This window comes from Rhea americana, unplaced genomic scaffold (assembly GCF_003343005.1).
Source record: "Rhea americana isolate MKP2758 unplaced genomic scaffold, rheAme1 scaffold_10, whole genome shotgun sequence".
Taxonomy (NCBI): Eukaryota; Metazoa; Chordata; class Aves; order Rheiformes; family Rheidae; genus Rhea; species Rhea americana.
Genome location: NW_028185039.1, coordinates 5,546,400 through 5,564,283, shown reverse-complemented (window position 1 = coordinate 5,564,283; position 17,884 = coordinate 5,546,400). Strand labels below are relative to the sequence as shown.

At 44.3% G+C, this 17,884-nt stretch overlaps 1 protein-coding gene across 2 annotated transcripts in view; it reads left to right on the top strand.

The window, feature by feature from the left end:
* Nucleotides 1-17,884, top strand: part of XYLT1 (xylosyltransferase 1) — a 160,762-nt gene that overhangs the window by 101,037 nt on the left and 41,841 nt on the right. For both annotated transcript variants that reach the window (XM_085302499.1, XM_085302490.1), the window contains exon 5: nucleotides 14,337-14,417. In XM_085302499.1, coding sequence (XP_085158625.1) covers nucleotides 14,337-14,417 — 81 coding nt within the window. The remainder of the gene's footprint in view (nucleotides 1-14,336; nucleotides 14,418-17,884) is intronic.

The window sequence follows — 17,884 nt, the reverse complement described above, 5'->3', positions numbered from 1 at the left end:
TAAAAATCTATCATGTTTGATTTTAATAATTAAATATCCTTGGGTATTAACAGCTGGTTGGGCAAGTATTTCACATCTTTGGGTGTTTTTTTTTTTTTTTTTGAGATACTTCACTGCAAATATATTGAGTGGGCTCAGCTCCTTTTGTGAATTAAGTGAAGCATAGTTATATTTTTCTTAATTCTTTGTGGTTCTGCATCCCTACGATTTATATTCTGGCATCTGTAGGAGGATGGTCTGATTTTTGGTTTATAAGAGCTCATTCATTAAATGCGGTAGTTGCCTGTTTAATCTCTGCATTGATACAATTGATCGGTAATAGAATGACTTGCTCCTGTGATGCTGGGTAAAGGCAACTTTGTGAAAAATAATTACATTGGCAAACATATTTCAATAATTATTAGAAGTCATGTGGAGCATTACCTGCTATGTATCATGTAAGCAAGGAAAACCAGAGCTGTTGGCAGAGTGGTGGGAGGACAGTGCTAAKTTTAGACTAATAAAATGCTATCTACACCTGTTAGCAGCACACTGTACAGTCTAATCGTTCTAACCCCAAACTGGAAATTACTGTCAAAGTTTTATTATGTTTCCCCTAGCCTATTCCAAGGACACGGAGCCAGACTGATGCTCTTGCTTACACTGGTGAGAGGAAGCATTGCACTGATTTTGGAGTGTTACAAAGAGGAAAACAAAAATTCAGTCATTCGCACATGAGAGAGATTTTCAACTTTATCAGCTGAAAAGCCGTTAGAAAAAAGTGTTTTCCTACGGATTAAAGTAATTGAAAGAGGGAACGTGTCTCATGGCTGAAAATGCTAGGAATATTAGTATTTTAAGGAACTAAAGAGCAGTTAATTTGTATCCTGTTTTCTTTCAAAATGTACCTGGTGTAAGAATGGACAGAAAGTGCATTTACCAATGAGTTTCTTGTTCAGTATATTGTTTTTTTCCGGAGGGGAGGAAAAAAATTTTTTTTGCCATAGAAGTTGATGCTGAAGAGAGAATTCTGGGGGAARAGCACACTAGACATTTTTTTTTTCCTTGAAGAGTTTAACATTAAGTAAACGACATGWTTAAGCTGAGAAGCTGTGAGCATCAGTCCCCTTTAGATAAGTATCTCAGTGTAAACAGTATGGCTTRAAGCTGTGCATCTAGCCTGTTCAGGTGAAATGCTAATTCCTGCTCTCTATCAAAATGATCCTTTACTTCACAGTCAACTTCTTTATAGATGGAAATAGGAAATATGATAGACTTTTGACACTGTGATATTAAAGYGTTTCTGCACTGAAATGTCAACAAATGGCTTGTGTTCGTTAGCTTCACGCTCCGCGTTCGATCGCTTCGCACAGTCCTAGTGGGAAGAGGTCAGTAGCTCTCATGGGTGGACTTGCTGACCTCATCCGCGTCGCCCGTGTGCTTCTATCACAGAAATCGCAGCTCTTCGCCTTACCCTCACCGCGGCCTTCGAGCGCCGTGCTCCGCGTGCGAGCCCTCGGCCGGGCGGACGGGTCCGGCCCGCCGCCGTCAGCGCCGMCGCTGCCTCGCTCGCTGCGCGCTGGCGAGTCGGGGAGGATCGGGTTTTAACCGAGCGCGAGCTCGGGGCGGCGGCGGAGCGGAGGGCGGGGGGCTCTCCGCCGAGCTGCGGGCCCTGCCGCGTCCTCGGAGCGCGCCCGGGTCGCGCGCGGCCTGTCCCGTGCGGCGGCTCGTTAGCTTGGCCGCAGCAGCGGCGGTGCCGCCTAACCGCCGGCTTTACCGGGGGGCAAAAGTTGAAACGGCCGGCTGCACGTCAGGTCTCTTTTCAGCAAGCAGATAGGACACCGGTGGGCTCAGAAGCCAAACAGAAGGCTGGGGCCGGCTGACTGCCTGAGAGCCGGGGTAAGCGGGCCGGACGGCGGCCGGGCACGGCGCCAGGGCAGGCCGGAGCGGGGACCGGCGCGGACGCGCTCCTCGGGGGCGTTCGCCCGCTTCTGCGCGGGTAAAAGCCGTTATTCCGCGGCGCTCGAATCCGAGAGACTCGAGGCTGGAGACAATCCTGAAACCGGAGACGAGACGTCGTTCCCAGGGCGAGCTGCCTCCACACGTCGTGGCTCGCGAAGGAAGGCGCGCGGGCGTTCCGGGGAGGAGCGCGTCCGGACCGCCGGACCGCTGCGGCCCGGGAGGGGGGAGCTTTTCTTTTTTCCTCTGTGCCCATAAGCAGCAATGTCTGATTATGAACATGAAGCGAGCGTACCRGTGCTGAAAAGAAATCTCTTCCCTCGAGATTTGCACCCTGGTGTGGCTCGTCGCGCCACGAGCTGAGATAGTGCTGAGTAAGCACCAGCACCTCGGGCTACTTACCCCAAAATGCGTAACGTTTTGGATTAGACTATAATTCAGAGTGTATAAAATCCACTTTCCAGTATTTTTCTCTTCACTGATCTGCATTATTTTGCTTTCCAAATATGAATAATGGGAATATCAGTGTGTCTAGATAAACAATTTTTGCTATCACTTTAAAAATGTTTGAGCTTTCCTCCATATATRCAGTTCAACTAAATTCACATCTCTTGTGAATTCAATGGGAAACRAATGTTGCTTTACAGCTAATACACACTTCAAACGAGTTTTCTAGCCCTTATCTAAGTTAGACACGTGTCACTTCCAACAGAAATTTTTAAGTAAAGGAAATATGCAGTTGTAGACCTTTTTAGCAAAGGCTATCTTGAATGCATCCAAGCTCTAGGAGGATGGAAAAGAAAGATATTAGTGTTGATGCRCTGATTGTTCATAAATTTAAATAGAGGAATAAATAGAAAATTATTTAACGAATCAGGGTCAAATGTTTCCTATCTTTCCAGCAAAATACCTCTGAGTTGAACGGACCAACATCAGGTTATTCTAGAAAGCATTTGTCCTGCAGTTARTTTTCTTAGATTGTCCTGCGTGTGTCCCTGGTTCTATGAAGTTGTAYATTTGGAAGCAATATCAGAAGCTTTTGTGTTCAAGGGTTTTTGTCATTAAATTCATTGTTTATACACAAGCATGTAATTTAGGCTTGCAATTCAAAAAAAATTACGTTTATGAATAGAAAATATTAATTTAAGCAATGCACTTTGTAGTTTTACTTTGACAYGTGTAAGTTACTTTAAACTTGGGCAAAAAGAGCTGTGTATTACACTGCATTACAGGATAGCATTTTTTCTGCTTCTTTACTTTTGGTTGCAGCCAGTGGGGGTATTMAGAAAGTGCCGTGATCACAGACAGATGGTTCCCTAAGGTCAGGTTAGAGGCACTGCTGAGACTGAGGGAAGCTTGTTAATGTTTTGTAAATAAGTTAAATCTCAAAAAGTGGGTGAATCAGGCGATACATCCACTGTAGAGACAGAAAAACGGAGGTACAATTGATTTGACCACCCTGTCATGATAAAGTCTCCTGAATAAATGCACTTGTGCCCTTAAGAGATTTAAGTTTAGTTAAATGAGAGCTCTTAGCTCTTAATCTTGTGTGAAATCATTGTACCTGCTGCTTCATAACGTATGGACATGTAGACCCTTGTCTGTGGAGTGATTTATGAGGACACACGATGAAAGTCAAATCATTTCAGAAGAACTACAAGGGTGCTACAGTTCAGCGCATGCTGTAAAGTGTTTTGCTGGATCAACATCATAGTGATTGTGCTACAGTGTTGTATGTTTGGTAAGATACTGAATAATTTAAATATTTGTGATGAAATTGCACTATAAAATAATTGGAAATTGAGCAGATTCATTTRTACTTAGGAAATAGCTAAAGAAAGTCAAAAGCAACAAGTTAGGAAGTTTTAATGAGTGCATATGGTGAGTATTTTATTACTATAAAAGCCCTGGGGTTTATTAGCTGATAAAAGGCTGGTGGTTTTCATTAGCCAAAGGCATTTTGAGGTTTCATGGGATATAACTGGAAAACATTCCAAACAAATGAATATTCTATTTTAAAAGAATAATGAGATGTTGAGGGTTTTTATAAACTCYAAAGTTTGCTAAACCAATATCTCTAATTAGATGAAGAAACTCTCTATAGAGCCTTTGCATCAATGACTGTGCACACAGCAAACGTTTTAAGCATTTACATATCAAATACTGCTGGCAGCCTTTTGGCTGCGATCCAGAGCTGTAGATAGTTTTAATCACATTTGTTCATTAATCCTTGGTGGAATTCTCTCATATAGTCTCTTTAGGCTTTTCATTTAAGCATGCGCTGCCTCTTGTCAGCGGTGGGTTTACTTATTTATTTATTTTAAAACGACATCTGAAGCGTGAAGCTATAGAAACTGGGCAGTGTAGAGTGTCTCGGGAAGCAGACTGTGGAGGATATTCTTTTTCTCTCAGTAGTTGTCTTTTGTACCCAGGCATTTATGTACTCTCGCTAGGAAGAGGTTTGTTCACAATGTGACATTTAAAGAAGACTTTCACCCTTTTGTGCCTATGTTCTTTTCTTTTCCATCGGAAGCAGACAATGCTGGAATGGGAAGCAGGAATTGAAAGTACAGGGCGGATGACTATATTGCTAACGAAGCGCCTTGAGAGTCGCGCGACGTGGGCAGAGCTGCGCCGAGGGCAGCCGCGTGCCCGCGGTGCCGGTGAGCGCGTGGAGCGTTCGAGACGCGCGGCTCCGGCTTCCCGGCCCAGCCGGCCGCGCTGCTCCGGGAGCGCGGCGCGCAGCTCAGGTCCTCGAGCAAGCCGAGCCGCTAAAGCAAGAGCTGTCTTCCGTTAGCTTGTTCCTCTGTTAAACCTGACTTGAAAGACAAAACACACAGTTTAAGGCAGCGCTGCTGTAAAAGCAGAGGCRTTAACAGTCACCTGGAGCCTTCACATGAAGTTGGCCTCCAAAATCGTATCTGTCTTTCTCATTTCTGTACTGTGTCTGTTTTATGGACGACTGCTCTTATGCGAATCGACTTCTCTTAGGACTGCGTGCCTTTCTGATGTTCGTTCTCGGAGYGACGGTGAGAGCCCCACGGAGCTACATGCAGCCTTTCCCTTCCCTTGCCTTTTTAGGTGGCAGAGTCTTTTTTTCTTGCTGCAGCCTGGTCCCTAGCGTGTAGAAGGTTAGGCTTGTCTGCGCCTCCCCTTGCGGGGGCAAAGCGCTCGAGCGGGCTGTGGGAGAGCGCGCGCTGGGAGCGCCTCGGAGAAGGTCGGGCGGTGCGTCCGGAAAGCTGCATCTGCCGTGGGAAGAGTCTTGCTTCGTTGCGCTGCCTGTGTTAGCTTGCTCTGTCACCCTGTTCAAAGCTCGCCSTACGGGAAGACGTCTGGGTGAAAGTTTGGGCTTTTTTCTGCTGAATCGTTCCACTGTTGTCGCCTTACATTAGTTTAGCCAGGTGCGTGCACATGCACACACACACACGTGCTAGCTGATGTGCTAGGGACCAGTATGCAGTCTGTGCATGTACTACGTAGATGGGAGAAAAAAATACTATCAAGAAATTTTAACATGTAAGCCTAGATAAATGCGTTATGATCTCTGTGGGTGAAGCTATAGTTTTTTTCTCATTTCCCAAGAGAGAATTGCTGCCTCCTTCCTTATCGGAGCARAAAGATGTCCCCAGCTTCACTTTGGAGGGCTGCTATGTCCCAGACAGGTATGGCAGGGAACTTCCAGAGTATGCTGGAGATTGGGCTGATTGGGGGGGGGGGGGAATTTCAAGTAATTCTTTACACCGTCTCCTGGATTACACTCCGTCCTCCCTATCTCCTCTTGCCTCTCAACCTTGTGATGATACAGGACTGCTGATGCCCGCACAAATTGGCAAGCCAGTCTGAACACGCGCAGCCCTCGCGGGAGAGAGAGAGGGCAGCGGGCACAGCCCCCCGAGCCGAGCCGGGTGGCCCTCACCTGGGAAAGGCAGAGAAGGAAATCGCCTCCTGCCACTGGAGTCTTGGCAGCAAGGCAGYGTCCGTATTACCTAACACAGTGTAACCATGCAGCATGTATGTATGCCTAAGGCATGGTAATAATGTGTTCAATTAAATTAAATTAATCAGATCGATGTGCTTAATAACAATTATTAGAATTTATTGAACAGAAGGCATCAGTGTCACATGTATTGAGAGCTTCTTCCACCTCAAGTATGTATGTTTAACTATGGGGTTTTGTCATTTTTAACTCTAGATAGATGAGTTTGCCCTGTAATTCAGGTACTTTTTTTTCCTGAAGTATTTTTCTCATCTTTCTAGGGAGCTTCTAGAATTAATTCCTTGGCAAAAAGCTGCACAAGGGTGCTGTAGGCTGGGGCTCCAGTGCTCTGCCTTCTCCTGCCGGTAYGATCTTGCGGAGGAAGCTGTAGAGAGGAGTCGGGCAGTAAGCCCGGCTGGTGTGAGGAGAGATACTAAAGCTTTGGACCTTTGGACCCTGAGGAAATTTTTTACAGCTTTGACTTGCTTCTAACCGGGTATTTGCTCCCTCAGGYACCAACTCCCTCCCTGTGCATCATGTCTCTCTTCTCTGTTGCAAATACAGGTTTTTTTGCAGTAACTAGTACAAAAGACCATGTTCCTGGTTGCCATTAGATAACACTAAATTCATCATGGATAATAATGATAATTTTATCTATTTTCAGTGACCCTTCTCGTGACAAATGGGTTTGTTCRGTACCAGCCTCCAGAAGGGTGGCTGAATTGCACAGAAAGCACAACCGCGATGCAAAGCGCAGGGAGCTCTGCCTGCCAGTTGGGAGACCCTTTCTCCTTGAATTCGAGAGTCCTTGCTAGTATCGCTGCGCTGCGGACCGTCCTCAGCGACGCTGCCGTGCACGAGGTCAGCTCGGTGCTTCGGTACTGCTCTGGTAGAAAATGCAGCTTTTGTCTCTGCAAACATGTTGAATATAAGAAAACAACCCAGAGCCACGGTTACGGAAGCAGCACCACAGATTGCAGTGCGTGCTCAGTTGCAAGAACTTTCAGTTTTGGTGATTACTGTTCACTGCAACTAACAGCTATTAAGCCRTTAACTAAATGCTACAGGATAATATCCTGAAGGAAAAGTCAGGCAGCTGCAAAAGCTCCTGTTCTGCTGTTACCTGTCAGTTCAGTAATGTCACTTAGTTAAAGTCTCWATTATACTGTGATCAGTACTGTGACTAGCCACAATTGAGGCACATTTCCATTTATTTTGTTGTGAGTGTATTGGTAGGCAGGGTAACTAAAAGTTCCTCTTGTCACATGTCTATAGCAATAAAAAACACGTTAGTATAATTTTACCTAAAAAACTCTGGAGATGCTCTGCATTAAATTTTTCCTCACATTAAAATTACAGCAATGACAAAAGTGCTAAATGCAAAAATCTCATTGAAATAAAATTACTGCTTGGGGAGATAAATTACTAAGAGACCAAGGTACTGTTAGTTGCTGCAGGCTTTGCCCTTCCTTTCTGGAGAAGTAACGGGCTCAGGACAGAGCAGTTCTGTTTTAAATAATCTTAAAGTCACATTTTAATTTTCTTGCACTAGCTTTTCATGCTCCAACACCTTACTTTGCAAGTAGCCGCGTTTGTGGTTACAGTGAGATACAGCTGACTGGAAGCTCAGCAGAAATTTGTGCGTCTGAGAAGGCACGCTGGAAAAGAAAAGAGAACGGCGCTGGTTAATGATGAAAAATGGAGTGTAGTTTGGGTTCAGCTCAGCAGCTGAACCTCGCCTATGCTTATGCAGCTAATACAGGGTAGTTCTGTGATATGCTTTTTAATTGGGACAAAGTGTGAGTATTCCTGAGGAATGAAGTGCTGAGACCTGCCAGGCAAGAGGCGGCGAGGCGCACCCCGTCCGTGCCCGGCCCTGCTCCTCGGGCCCCGCTGCGGAGGTGGGAGATGCCTGTCAAAGGCTGCTCTAAAGCCCAGGAGACCAGAGGAGGGATTTGCCTGGGTTATGTTAGGTTTTGGATCAAAAGCTGAGACAGTAACAAAAAAAATGAATATGAGAGATGCTTTCCAGGCACAAGCACTTTTTAAAACACTTATTTAGCCTTACCTTTCTGGTAGATCAGAGACGAGGTCACTAAGAGACAGAAAGATTTGTACTTGTTATGTGGCTTTCCTGAAGCCTCTAGGACAAGGACTTCACATAAAGTCAAAATAGGATTGCTTAATCTGGCCCTTAAACAAAAAATTGTTTATAAACCCAGTCCAGGCATTTGCTTGAAATAAGGAGGACATAAACACCTCACCGATCAATTGATTTGAAGCAGACCCATTTTCTGACTTGCATTATAAGCAGAGCCTTTGGGCTGCCAAGTAACCTGCTGCAGCAGAATAGAAACCCCGAGGGTTTTCAAGCAGCGCTGTCCCTGCCCCTCTCTGCCTTCTGCAGTTTGGGCTTTGTTTCGGTTAAGTTGGTGGGTTTTGGGGTTGCAGCAGCCGTGCCCAGCATCCCTCTGCAGGTGGCCTCGGCCGGCCCCRGGGCAGAGGGGTCTCTCCCCGGCACAGAGGTATCGGGTGTAGTGCACAAATGGAGATCAGACCTCCCTAGCAGTCTGTGGCATCATTTAAGTTTGCTTCTACTAATTATTTCCAAAAGAACCTTTTTTTTCCCCCTTTCTTTGCCAGGTAGGATATAATTAGATCATAGTTCCAGTGAGAAAAGTAGAAAGCTTTCTTTTCTGTGTAGGGAAGGGACTTGCAACRTCTGCTGACATTGATCCTTTAAACTATGCATTGCCTTTTCTCTACTGCTGCTCTGAAATACAAACCAGAGTGTGTGAACTTTTCCTTTTGGTACTCTATCAGGCTGTTTTAGACTTTAAGTAATAAAGCTAAATTAACAAGCCTGGAGTATTAGGGCAGAATGAGTGTTTACTTTATAAAATATAAATATAAGCAGTATTTTACAATTACGTGGCCAAAACTCATAATTTCAGGTGCAGTGAGAGAAGGCTGTTTTCGCTTTAAAGGATGATGTTATCAGTTTCCATCTCCATCCTGTTCAGGCTGCTGGCGCAGGTGGGGCAACGACTGTTACCGTGGGTGCAGCAATGGCATGCAAAGCAAACCCACCAGGCCAACAGAAAGCTGAGAGCATCCTTCCAGGGAGGTTTGGGGTTTAGTCATGGGTTGCAGATGATGGCAGTCTCCGAGTTTTGCCCTGTATGCTGACTGATGATAATTTTTTGTGCACAACAGCTGCTTTCTGTAAAACTGGTTAGCAGCTTTGAGGCTATTGTATTTGGTGGCCTTTTTGCAGTGCAAATTGCTATGCTGTGTTTGTGTCCTTGCTCACTTACAGCTTGCAGGACCCCCTCTGACATAGCCAGGCTTGACACAGTCAAGCAGTTGCTAAAAGTAAAGCTTTCAGGTCTGTATTTAGATGCCTGAGAAAAATTAGCTCATTCTCCATGAGAGTTGAAACTCTCTTAGAAGAGAGTTGGGTTTGGTTAATATCTCAAAAAAAATAAAAAAAATAAAAAAATAAAAAAGAAGACACCTCTGGCAGTTGTACTTAGGGGCTGATTCTCAGCACACAGTTTTCAAATCTTTCCAATAAGGGACTTCCCTAAAGTCACAATGGAAGTGTTTGTTTAAAACTGAGATTACAGGCCAGATCTTTTAGCTCTGTTGTATGCTTTGGTCTCCAGCCTGTTCTCACTCTCCATGTGCAAATACTGTGAATGAGTCAAGCAGATAGGATCATGCAAGAAGAATCCTGCTTCTGCTCCTTCTGCTTGAAAATAGTTTTCTTTGGGTGGAGGAAGCTGACTAGCAGAGAAGAGGAGTTAAAATCTCTGTTTTCACTACATTATAGATTGACACTGRCAGTCATGCAGCCAGCTCTGAACAAAACCTTCCCCCCAAGTTCAACCAGTGCCTCTGCTGTTCAAGGAGAGCCTTGGTAGATGGGTATTTCTGTTTGTTGAGGGTTGTGGTCTTGCTTACAGCCTTCAGTGGTCTTCATAAGCTTTTCTTATCTTTCTGCTATAAGCTCTATAAGTCATAAAATATATTGGTCTTGTGTGCGTTTGTGTGTGCATGTTATGTAAAGTACAAGTTCAATGTGAGCATCAGAAGTGCCAATAATAATTGCAGGTGGTGAACCTTCTTCTAGGGTTGCTGCTGTGTTCTGAAAGATGTGCACTGGCACAACCGATGCCAGGTTGAGAGCTTAATCATTTCTCTTGTTACAGCAATTAGCTTAAAACAATAATTATTCACAAAAATGAGGTTAGAAATAGCAGATTCTAATCCAAGATTGATGGATTCTCTGTGGACAGAGCTGCATTAAAATACTCTATTATGCATTGAGATAGATAAATATGAGATTCATATTAATGCCTGCATACTGCTTGATGCTTGGGTAGCTCACAAGCCCTTCAGTGTCACAGGCATGCAAACCGTTCCCGTATACTTAAAAAGATGGTAAGACTGTAATGCTGCAGTTCACCCTGGGCAGATACCGCACAAATGCACAGAGGGGCAAGGGGGGCTTGGAAATTTCTGGCTGAAGTTGTCAGGCCCTGAGCCAGCCACTTTTGTAATTCAGGCATGCGCTGACCCATGCCCCTGTCCCTGGTTGCTGGGATTAGGAGATGAGCTGGGTGGAGGTCACTGGCCCGATCTTCTTCTGTGGTCGCTCCTCTTGAGGCGCGAGGAGGGGACGGGGAGGTTGAAGCCGCAGCAGCAGGTTTGCCCACCTGGTAAATCCCTCTGCCTGTGGAGGAGCTGCCCATAGCTAGTCAAGGTGGAGCTTACCGTTATTTTGAGCTAACAGAGCTGTGCAAAATATCTCTAGTGGGCTAACAGAGCAGTCAGGGTTTTTTTCCATTCCTGCTCAGAATCAGGCTATATTGTTTTCATACACAGATGCGATCTGGGGAAGTTCCTGCACCTTTGATCTAGCTTAACCACGTTGTTACGTCTTTGTGTAGGTTTTGGGGTACTCCCGTTGGAGTGGCTGCTGTTCTTCACATCCCTGAGACTGCCCTATGTAAAATTTCATTGCTCAGTCAAGGACATTTCTGTAAACCTTCACTATCTTCCAAAAGTAACAGTTTCTTGTTTTCCTTTCCTCAGTGTCTCCAGAGACTTTGTTTTCTTAATGTATTTTCAGAGCCCTAGACCAATGGGATCTCTAATCTTTGCTTGGATTAGCCACTGGAGCCCAGAGGATTTGCTCAAAAGCAGCAAACCCAGCACGGCTTTTGCTTTTTGAAGTGTTCGATTGTGGTTGTGCACAACGGGGCACTTGCATGGCTTCGCTGGCAGAGCTTGCCGGGGTGTTCCTGCAGAGCAGATGTAAGTCGGGGTTGGTTTCCAGTTTTCCATTTCACTCACCAGTGTAGACACCATTAGCTGGAATTATTCCAGCTGAGATGATAACCCATGCCCTGGGGCACCTCGCTGCTGGGCTAAGGACGGCTGACGAGCACAACCTAGCAGCAGGCCTTGCTTCTCTTTGACGAGCTCTTCAGAGCTCCCCTTCCTRTAGGTTTCAGCTTTCTCTTTCCCAGATCCCTAGCCCTTAACTTGACCCTCACCGTCAGCTGAGCCCTTGGCCAGGAGCTCAGCCGTGTTCCTGGTGCTGCAGGGTGAATCACCAGCAACCCTCGAGGTACTTCTGCAGCCCCTGGAGCTGCTCTCTCACTCAAACACGCTTTCTTTCTCCATGCTTTATGTTCCTGGAGTAATAGTTTCCTTGTCGCTCATTCCCTGTGAGCTGAATGCTGCACACCTGCAAATCAGCGCATTTGCTGTCTTGCTTTGTGCCGCTGTGGCATGGACCATCAGATGGCTAATCCTGGTCCTTTGCACCTCACCCCCCGAGCTGGTTTCCTCTTGAAAAGGAAGGAAAGTAGGAGCTGCGTGAATATATTTATCACCTCCAGCCTCACACATCAACTGTGGAAAGACTTTTCCTGAGATTTGTATTTGTGCTGTGTTGCACCGAGGAAACMGATAGGAATGTAATGTATATATTACTGTGTTTTAATAAATAGTGTGAACTACACTCCCTATGCCCGTGACTTCTTGATTTTCTTCCTAGGGAGGAAGTACTAGAAATATGCTGCCCTTGTTACTTTCTGCTACACTGTGATATTAGTGAAGGATTTTTTACCTAATTTAGCTTAGTGAATTTTCCTTGAAATTTGCAGAGCTATAGTGGAATTTAATTTGGCAGCATGGAGTCAGTGTTGTTTCCAGTGATGTCTTCAGCAGAAAACCTCAACCTTCTTTTGCCTTACTGGGAGAAAAATTAGGCCCAGGTTTTTAGTATTTTTTTGCAAAGCGTGCCAGAGACATCATAAGTAACTAGCACAAGAGGTGCTGTGCGGTGTGGGAGACGGTTCTGGCAAGAAAGTGGGGCAGCTGTCTGGGCCAGGGGCGTTTAGGAAAYACTTGCCCTAAAGGCAAAGCTTTCCAAAAGATGAGGAGGATTTTGCAGCTGCATGAGCATTGGTGGGATGTTGAATGCCTTTGATTTTCTTTTTAAAGTTGTGCAATGGAGTAATTTGGAGGTAGAGTTCAGCATCCTCAGGATATCAGGGCCAGAACGAATGGGTTGAATGAAAGCTTAATAGAAATTCTGCATGCTCCCGCGGTGAGCACGGAATTGCCTGACCGCTTAAATCTAAATGTCAAATCTAGAATGTTTTACCAAATGAAAATGTAGTTTTATTTTCATATTGTCAAAACCTGAAAAGAAGCATACTTGATTAACAAAGAATAAAATTCTGTAAAATGCTTATTAAAGGCAGACCCAAGATACCACCAACTTTTGAAAGAAGTGAGGAAATGTCAATTGTTAATTATTTTGAGAGATAAAAGTCATGTGGGCATTTAAAAGCAGTAGTATAAAAAAGAGACAATGATTAAAAAGTTTGCATGGCAGCCCTGAGTTCAGACACATCTGTTAGAGCACTGTTGAATAGTGAAATATAGGTTGGTGAGCAGTCCCTAAGTAATGATGTTTTATTGAGTGGTGTGGATTATTACTTTGGTTGATTTGATTTTTGTCCTTTAAGAAAATTAAAGCTCAAGCACTTCTAAATTTATTATATTTCTAAAGATCATCTTTGTGTGCCAGCTTTTGCCCAGAAACTCACCCAAAGATGTCAGCCATTGAAACTATTTCATGTGGAAGCATTGCTAAGTAAATTCGCTAAATGCCTATTCATCCCAGGAAGGTGGAGAATCACTGGAGCAGCAAATGTGAAAATCTGCACAGCTTACTATACAGAAAGCAGTTTTCTGAGGTTGCCAAATTGCGATGCAGAGTCTGACCCTGGGAGATRTTAAAGCTCACATGAGTGAACATAGAAGGAGGATCTCAAGCTCCCACAGCCTAGTTGTTCACATTGACTGATAGGCAGATATTTGGGCCAGACAAAATCGATGGTTAACTTGTTGCGTATTCATTGATTCAATAATGAAATGCTACCTGTGATGACAGAAGAATTTGTTATTACAAGACACAAAGATATGTTATGTCTGATACCATTTCAGAGTTACTGCAGCTGACCCCAGAGCTTATAAGCATTTTGTCCAGGAATCTTGTTTAACTTGGTTTTCTGTGGCTTGCAGTATGAAGCGTGTTTCAAGAGGCTGTACTATTGGCATCTGTTTTATCTTCCATTTTTCTACTGTCAAACGTAGTGCAGGTCATTGCTCAAAGCTGTTGTATCTTTATTTTAATATTGTGGTTTTGAATGCAAGTCAGTAGATGAAGCTCTTTTAAATACGATTTATTCGGTTTTCCTAAATATGCTGACCTAGGGAACATTTTTGCCCCATTGACCAAATAACAGGCCATTCAAGCTGTCAAGCGTAAATACATTCTTGGACTTGTCAACTGAAAGTTTGAAAGTACTGATGTCAAAGTGCCAATCATATTAATTGGAATTAGCCTTCTAAATTCCTTTGTTCCTACTAATTTTATTGGGGTTTTGACATCCAAATTCTCTTGCTTTATGCATTCCAACTTCAAGGAATAAGACAAAGAAAATGCCAGCAGATACTGGAATGAATTCCTTAGGAAAGATCGAGCAAAGCATGTAAAATGGGACTTTCAGTCTAGTCATCTTACAGCTGGATATTGATACTTAAGAACTGGTGAGCAGTATTACTTAATGCATGCTCAGTTCCAATTCTTAACACGTTTGCCAAAATTTGATGTGAAATTCAGTAAGACATAATAAAGCTGCAATTCTTTCCATGTATGCTTTCCTGAGTAGAGGGAGGCAGGAAAGTTTAGCAGCACAGTGGAAGTTTTTTCAGAAACTGCTTTCTTTCCAGAGTCTGTAAATGGTCCCAAGTGAGAAAAATAAACATATAAATTACTCTGCAGACACTAGTTTTTACAGTATAATTTGTACATCTTTTGTTATTTCTTTTGCAGGACAAATGACCAGCTAGTAGCGTTCCTGTCCAGATACCGTGATATGAACTTCTTGAAGTCCCATGGGAGGGACAATGCAAGGTAACGTGGACCTTTCTTCAGGTTATTTTAAATGTGACATTGAGATTTTTTGCGTAGTGACGACTTYTCCGTCCCGCTGGAGAGAAGGAATCCCTGCTGCAGGCAAAAGAACTGAACAAGAAGGAAACCCTCTCTTGAGGACAGTTGTTTTTTGATTCAAGAAGGCTTTTCCTGACGGTCTATTAGCAAAGGTGCTGTTGTGGGGAAGGCCACGGTAAACAGGCTGATAGTTGGTCCGTGTTCGGGGCCCAGCATGGCCTGCTGGCTCAGCAGCTGTATTTCGGGAGGAGGTGAGCGCGTGAGGTTTTCCTTTGTTCTCCTCTCGGTTCTCGGTTCTCCTCTCAAATGCTCTAAGCAGTTCTTGCCTGTGAAAATGATCACTTTCTAACTCATTTCTCAGAAATTGGTAGTTTCACAAGTTCTGCCTGGTCAGGCATCTTGAATCATGCTTAAGCTCCAGAAACCTTGCTGGCAACAAACAGAGCGGGAGGAATTGATCCTAAATASCTGTTTCAGGTCTGCACAGCACCTTGCTGGCAAGCCTCACAGAGGTGGTCTCTCAGTGATTATAGAACTTGTAAAGCCTTTTTGTGAGTTTACAGTCTGGCAGCCTGCAAACGGTAACTGCCCCTCACAACAAGACCTCTCTGCCCCGGTTGCTGCCACCATACCAGAGACCCAGACCTGCACTAGCTGGAGGTGTCAGTAAAGCTTCATGYGAGCAAAGTGTCTCTGCAACCTGAGGGAGCCCATAGCAGCCTGCACGTGCTCGAGAGGGTGAGGATGGTGGCTAGGGGGTCCTGGGGTGCTGCAGCTTTGGAGTCCTTGGATCACTTTCATCCCCCCTGTGTGGGTTGCATGGTGAAGTGTGCTGTGTTTCCCACAACACATTAGCTGTGCTGACAACTTTGTGCTTTGAGGCAGCAACAGTAACCAAATCTTGCATGATGTTTGCTGAGTTTCAGATAGCCTCTGTGGCTGGCAGATCTTTCCCATCTGATTAGAGTAGTCCTCTTTTTATTGACAGTTTTGTATTGTAACGCCCGTTCTGCAGCAGTTCCAACAACTCCATATGCTAGGTCCCGGTGGCGTGGCACCTACAGATGTTGATTTATTCTGCCTGTTGTCACCAGGTCATCTCTTTATCCTGTAAAATATCAAGCATACTGTAGGACTGAGTTCAGTTAAATGGTATGGAGACTGACACATCAAGTCGCATGTTCAGCCCAGCGGGTAGGTAGAATAGTGCATTGGTGTCTCTTCTCAGCTACTCATGCACTTGTCACTAGGTTTATCAATTCTGTCATGCCTCTGTTTAAATGAAGTCCTCACAAGCGTTCATCTCGTGTGTGCAGAAATTCTGTGGCAAGTAGTAAAAACTAACAGTGTGGAATACTATTTATTTCAGAGTCAACAGTTTTCACAAGAGAAAAACAGAGTGTCAGAATGATTGACAGGCTCAGCTCTAGCTGGCAATCGTGATCGACAGTAGTTAAAGTAGAAAAGAAATGAGAAATGACCAGGGAAAAGCGGTAGGTCTCTTAAGCCTTTTAGCTCTTCTGGTGCACCTGATTCTCCTCAAATCCCTCAGCTAGCTAAGGAAAATAACTAATGAATTATGACATGTCTGCATCAAGCTGGTTCTAACATGCCAACCTCAGCTGGGTTAAAACAATTTAGATCAATTAAACACGCTAATCTGGTATTAATTTAATAATAAAATGAGCTAATGTGCCACTTGTCCTCTTCTCAGAGGGATAACAATCCATTTATTAGTTCAGTGGTTCCCTTTGAATGTATAAACAATTAAATGGCTTTTAGCCTGCTACAACACATAGATAGATTTTATTTTTCTCCTGGAATTCTAATACAGATTCTCTGTGCATCAGAGAACATAACATAGGACATGAAAGAAGATTTGCAATCTCTGTCTGCTGTGGTCATGCAGTCTGTGGGTCCCACAAGCTCTCCCACCCCRTGCCATCCAGGCAATGGGTTCTTCTGCATCACCCCTGGCAGCTTCCCAGCCACCTTCATACCAAGAGACCTGGGGCTCTGTTCCTCAAGCTATTCCACATAGCTATAGAGGCAAGAGGAAAGCCAACTGTTGCMGAAGCCTCTGAGTAATATTCACATTTGTTAAAATTAATTCCACTAGTGTTAAATATTGTTCAAAAAGCATCTGGACTTCTGTTTATACAAGAGGTGAATTTCCAGCTCTGCATCCACACGTTGAGAGGGAAATTACATTTCATGTGCGGATCTGGAGCTTGATTTTACAGTTCTGTTTCAGTAACTCAGTCTTGTCCAAACTGGTAGAGCTACCTTCTGCCCTGCCAGTTTGACACACGTTTTCCAGTTGACTTTCATTTTATTTCCAAAATGTTGTGATCATGCCAGTCAGCCAGTGTTCCAAGTCTAGCCTGGTACAGAAGGTCGTTGTCAGAGGAAGTGCTTGTGTCTTTTTTTGCTTCTCAGTGCAACGGCTAAAAACATGTCAACTGTCTAGGTGTAGTTTTTGCACAAGCTGTACAATAGAGACTGTAGCTTGACGCAGACATACCAGCAGATGAAAATATCTGAAATAAAAAARGTGATTCCTTTCTGTTGGCCAAATCTTCATATGAAAGTGTGGGCAGAAGAGCTGTTTCCTTAGACAGGAATCCTTTCTTCTCAAATACTGGGGGGGGACGGGCATAGGGACTGAAATATCCTGGAAGAAGCAACGTAGAGACAAGGCATCCCTTCTTGACGGAGGCACCCCATTCCTTTTTTCCCCACCCCAACCATACCATGGGTACCAGAGCACTACCTGCTTCTTTACAGGGAAATGCTCCATGAAAGCAGAAAGATTTATCCCTGCAGTTATGAATTACGAAATCCTTTGGGCTGAAATACCTTACATAAGAATGGCCAAATGAGGTGAGACCAAAGACCCACCCAGGCTGAAGTCCCATCTCCTGTTGCCTACAGCAGATGGCCAAAGGAGGAGCAAAAAACGGGYGGGCAGGTAGTGGTGCTCCCTTACAATATTTTTCTGGCCTCCTGTGATCTTTAGCTGGGGCATTTCCACTGCCAAACGTTGTTACTTTCTCGTTARGAGTCAGGGATAATTTTTATTCTATTAATTTGTCCAATTACTTCTCAGATTTTACTGTTTACTTTGCCTTGTCACAGCCCTGTGGAAAGCAAATATCTCATGGGGGAGCAGTATGAACGAGAGGTTAGTAAGGTTTAGAAGAAAAGCAGTAGCCTYAAGGTTTGGCAATAAAAAAAACAGGAGGGGAAAAAAAAAAAGAGGCAGGTTTTGGAAAGGGTTTAGGACCCAGGCAAACATCCAAGTTATTGGGCAATAGGAGAAAGCCTTCCCTGGGGACATACTAATTCAAAACAGTATTATTTAAAAGTACTGGTTGAGGCCATGATGAGAGGGAGGACGCGGGACTAGACTAAGTGCTGCCCCATGT